The following is a 4,928-nucleotide window of genomic DNA, read 5'->3' as shown; positions in this document are numbered from 1 at the left end:
AGACAAATTTATCTTTCAAAACAAACAAACACACAATTCCAATCTAGTTTTTAGAGAATCGAATCAATTGTTGCAATAGTCTAAACAAGATTAATCACATTTGGAATGTACTCTTTTTTTTCTTTATAAAACTGTCACCGACCATAGTCCTAAACGTCAACGTTTACCATCTTTTTCTTTTGATAACAACTTTATAAAGCGTGATTTAAACATTCTAAACCTGTCAGTCAAAACTACCATTCCCATGTCAAACTATCAACTAAAGCATCTCCAACTAAACAAGCTTTAGAGTAATCCAATCTCAAGCCTTCATATCAGATTTTGGAAACCCCCAGTCTTCATATGTGAAGGCCTAGATTGCACCGGATACTTTCAAGGGCCTACTTTGGTCACCATGGCACTAGAGGTGTATTGGTATGATTTTGTTTGTTTTGGCATTGTCGGTATTGCCTTCTTTGGTGCCTTGTGGGTGCTATGGAGGAAAGAAGGCTCAAGAACTGATGATAACACCGTATATGAGAGCCTTCTAGTGTCTAGACCAGACAGTGATGTGCTTGTGAGTGCACTGCCTAGGGGTCATGTGAGCACCTCTCAACTATGGACCAGTTGTTGGCGAGGGGTGCACCCCAGATGGCTCTTGCTCACACGTTTCGTGTCATTTGTGGCCATGGCTGGGTTCTTAGCATGGGATATAGTGGATTGGGATGCATCCATCTTTATTTACTACACTGAGTAAGTTCTTCCTTTTGCTGATACTTGGAAGTACGCAAAATTTATTTATGTTCTTATTTGGTGAATAATTTGATAACTTTATATTGGGGTTCTCTAGTTTTTTCAATACGACCATTACTTATTTGAAGTTTTAATAGCAATCACTAAATTTCATGTGTGTTGACTAATAAGGGTAGTACAACTTCCACGCCATACCAATTTAGAATAGAATGTGACCTTAGGCAAAACATGTGTCTTCAACACTTTGCTTGCCTTTCAAGTTCCTAAGGAATTATGGACAGTCATATTAGAGTGGCTATTTTTAAAACTTTGAAGTTTGAATTTTTCTTCCTTTATTTTTTTTTAATATGAATTCATCATTCAACTTCAAGCACTCCTAAAATTTTCAATGTTCTTCCCTCTTTACATTACCTGCCCTCCCTATTAAATCTCAAACCCACTGTCCTTCCATTATTAATTTCGTTCTATAGTTTCAATATTAGTTTCTTTCCAACAATGGGATAACTTTGAAGCCTTTTAAGTCCCAGAAATGTCAAATTCAGACAATGAAGAAGGTATTGGATTCTGGCTCTCATAGTAAGTGCAAATTTGTACTCTAATCATCACTGCAACAGCTACAGTAGCATAACTACTATCCAAAGAGTACAAACAGAGTCATTGTAGTTAATGATTAGTGGGATTCTTGGGAAACTGCTGCCCTATATTTCTCTGATTGTTTAAACTTTAGAGCTTTCTTCCTTTGCCTAGCTCAGATCTATATGACATTGTTTCCTTACATTAAAACTTTTCCTTCTATTTACACACTGAGATTGCATCCTCATTTTTTGAGTTTTACCCTCCGTTTTGCTGCTGACAAAATAAAACAAGAAAATGTTGAAGATTATACACTCATTAGATTATTAAAGAGTTAATCAAAACTTAATGTTTGTCTTAACTTTTTCTCTTATGGATATTGGAGGTATTAGAATATATGCAAGTTGTATTTCATTTACAGTGAAAGCTGCCTAATCTGCTATAATTTTCTTTAATTGTTCTGTAGGTGGACTTTTGCATTAGTTATGGTCTACTTTGCGGTATGTCAAGCACCATAACCTTATAATTTTCCCTAATCTTTAGTGCAAGGGTATTTATTAGTTTTTACTTGTTCCCTAAGTAATTATAGATTGGCATATGTGAAAGAAATAGATGCAACATGAAGCAATATAAATTTATTATCTTTTTTGTTTTGATAAAACCTATACTCATTCCAAAGCAGCTCCTGCTTTACACATACAATAAATTTCTGTGTGTAGCTTGGGACCATTGTATCTGCATATGGATGTTGGATATCCACACAAAAACCTCGTTCTGACAATGGAGCAAGAGCTGAATTTCTGAGAAGGGATTTGGAAGAGAATAGAACCACAAACTCTATTACTTACAGGGAAAGAGAGACCAAGGGTACCATCAAGTTGCAAAGCCACTATACTGAAGAGGAGATTCGGAAAAGAGCAGGATTTTGGGGATATCTAATGCAAACTGCATATCAGGTTTGTCCATCCATATCTCAACTTTCTAACCTATTAGGAAACTATAGACCATATTGCCATAGAATTCTGAATTCTTATTCTTAAGTTAGTTAATCAAAATGTTATTAGACTAATTAAGATTTAATCCCCAAATATGCCATTGCTAGAGTGAAAACATTTTGACTCCCCATTTAAGTAGTTACATTCTCACATGACATAGTTTATTACTTCATGTTTATATGAATCAATTTCTGGTCATATACAAGGCATAGTATGGCCTAAACCTCATGTGTGCATCATGCATTTATGCCTTGAAGCAGAATGGCTTAAGCTTTGACACCTTTCAATTAGTGGATCATCTTCAAGTATACTACTTTAAATTCTGGTTGGAGCTAATGAATTATTTTTCACAGACTTGTGGAGGTGCTGTTATCTTGACAGACATTGTGTTTTGGTGTGTTATTGTCCCATTTTTATCAGATGCACATGTTGGCCTCAACCTGGTGAGAGTCCACTTCTAGAAACCTTTCTATTGCTCATTTATAGAAGAAATGTTCTCAAAACTTTTAATGTGCATTTTTTTTCCTCTAATTCTCTCTAGCACCCTAAGTAGATGGGTGAACAACTGAAATTATCCTCACTGATTTCCTATTGTTCTATGTTTGGCAGTTGATGGGTTTCATGCATACTCTGAATGCTTTTTTCCTTCTTCTGGATACCTCACTTAATAGCCTTGTAAGTATCACAACTAGCAAGTGGGAAGCCTATTGATCTAAGTGACCTGTGGGAATTCCTAATATATGTTTTCTATGTAACCACAAAACCAATCACATGATCTTTCAATTGTGAGAAAAAGTAAACATATATAGATATGTAACCTAGTATAAAATCAGCTTACATCTTGGAAATGTGAGACCAAAAGGCTAGGATTTCCCAACCCAGACTACTTTTGCAACAGCAATTGAACATTACCTCTATTATAAAATGTCTTCACAGATTTCCTAATGCCACATTCCATATTGTTTTTCAGCCATTTCCTTGGTTCCGGCTTGCATATTTTGTGCTCTGGAGTTGTATCTATGTTATTTTCCAGTGGGTCATTCACGCCTGTGGTTTTTCATGGTAAGCATATTTTATCACTTTGCCCTTCTTTTTGGCATTGTTATATAGGGAAATATGGTCTATATAATCTGATATATTGATGCAAGAGCTTGTAACTTAACTTGAGTCTCTACCAGGTGGCCATATCCTTTCCTCGAGTTAGATGTACCGTGGGCTCCTTTATGGTATATTGTTTCCACCACTTTCATCCATCTTGTTTTTACCTTGAATTAGAAAGAATCTAATCAATGTGTTTAATTTACAGGTACTTTTGCATGGCTGTGGTTCATATTCCCTGCTATGGGACATATGCACTGATCATAAAAGCAAAAAATTCATTTCTCCCCAGATTGTTTCCCCATGCTTTTATTAGGTCATGTTAGCTTATTGTTGTTCTCCAAAATTGAGTGACATTAGAAATGGTGTTCATTTTGAATTTATGCTTGTGTATATAAAGGAGGGAATGGTCAAACCCAACCCTCAAGAAATTGTGCTTCATACTGTAACTGTTGGACATATTACAGTTGAACCAATGCCCAAGCTTTATTGCCAGAATGAAGCTATATCCTATGGTATATTGTTTTTGATTTTCCTCTTTGTACTTTGAACTGGCCTTTACCAGACCTGCTTTAGAAATTAATGTGGAATTTTTGAACTAAAATTTCCAATTGATTGGCAAAGCAAAGAAAAGTGCTAGATGTGATCTGTCCTATTAGTGTGGATCTTCCTGTTCCAGATCTGTTCAGCATGATTGATTGTCCATAGGTTAACAAGAAACATGAGGTATCTTACTACAGCCAATTCAATCCAACCAGTCATGGTTTTGGATGAAAGATTTGAGAGGGGCTTGTGTTAGCAACACACATTTTGTATAACAATATTGGTTCATTCCAATCTAGATACATGGTATAAAAACCTTTCCTTTTCTAGCGTCATACATTCTCTTTCAAGTTCCAAACACAGAAAACATGATACAATAATATCTTTATAGGCTTTGATTGCTTCAAATCCAACAATGTTCATACTCTTTCACATCATGTCTATATTTTTTCACACTATGTGTAAAATGTGGTCATCTAATGTAAAAATATCCAAGAACGTGAAACAATAATTAGCCTATCTTTAAACTTGATGTGACCAAGAGCCTTGTAACTCAATTGGTTGGCATCTCTGGGTGTTTCTAAAAACATTCAAGGTTCAAATCCCCCCTCCCTCTCCCCCAATTTGGTCCTATTCGGTCCTATTTAGTTCATTTTGTCCACTAAAGTTCTATTTGGTCCATTCGGTCTTATTCAGTCAAATTTGTTATTATTCGGTCCACATTGGTTCTATTTTTTCCACTTCAGTCCACATTGGTCCTATTTGGTCCACTGTAGTCCTATTCGGTCCATCTATCTACTCTGGTCTTATTTACTCTATTCTGTTTACTTTGGTCTTATTCAGTTCATTCTTCCCACTTTGGTTCTATTTGGTCCTATTCTCTCCACTTTGGTCCACTTCAGTTCTATTCGGGCCATTCGGTACACTTTGGTTCTATGTGGTCCATTTTGTCCGCTTTCGTTCCATTCGGTTCACATTGGTTCTATT

At 35.8% G+C, this 4,928-nt stretch overlaps 1 protein-coding gene across 1 annotated transcript; it reads left to right on the top strand.

Annotated features, from left to right (window-relative positions):
- The first annotated feature begins 263 nt into the window (after positions 1-263).
- On the top strand, positions 264-4,002 carry LOC126710315 (uncharacterized). The gene is made up of 8 exons (XM_050410719.1): positions 264-732; positions 1,772-1,805; positions 2,025-2,261; positions 2,654-2,743; positions 2,910-2,975; positions 3,271-3,362; positions 3,479-3,526; positions 3,607-4,002. The coding sequence occupies exons 1-8, from the start codon at positions 395-397 to the stop codon at positions 3,722-3,724; spliced, it is 1,023 nt and encodes a 340-aa protein (XP_050266676.1). The 5' UTR covers positions 264-394; the 3' UTR covers positions 3,725-4,002.
- The last annotated feature ends 926 nt before the right edge of the window (positions 4,003-4,928 follow it).

The sequence above is a fragment of the Quercus robur genome, chromosome 12 (genome assembly GCF_932294415.1).
Source record: "Quercus robur chromosome 12, dhQueRobu3.1, whole genome shotgun sequence".
In the NCBI taxonomy this organism is placed as follows: domain Eukaryota; kingdom Viridiplantae; phylum Streptophyta; class Magnoliopsida; order Fagales; family Fagaceae; genus Quercus; species Quercus robur.
The sequence above is the reverse complement of the archived record's forward strand: the minus strand, read 5'-3'. Positions and strand labels throughout refer to the sequence as shown.

What these genes read in the sequence shown, in the direction of transcription:
- LOC126710315 (XM_050410719.1), top strand. Translation starts at nt 395, where the DNA reads ATGGCACTAGAGGTGTATTGGTATGATTTTGTTTGTTTTGGCATTGTC. An exon ending in TAGTTATGGTCTACTTTGCG is followed by an intron (nt 1,806 to 2,024) that starts GTATGTCAAGCA and finishes TTCTGTGTGTAG; the next exon opens with CTTGGGACCATTGTATCTGC. An exon ending in ATACCTCACTTAATAGCCTT is followed by an intron (nt 2,976 to 3,270) that starts GTAAGTATCACA and finishes ATTGTTTTTCAG; the next exon opens with CCATTTCCTTGGTTCCGGCT.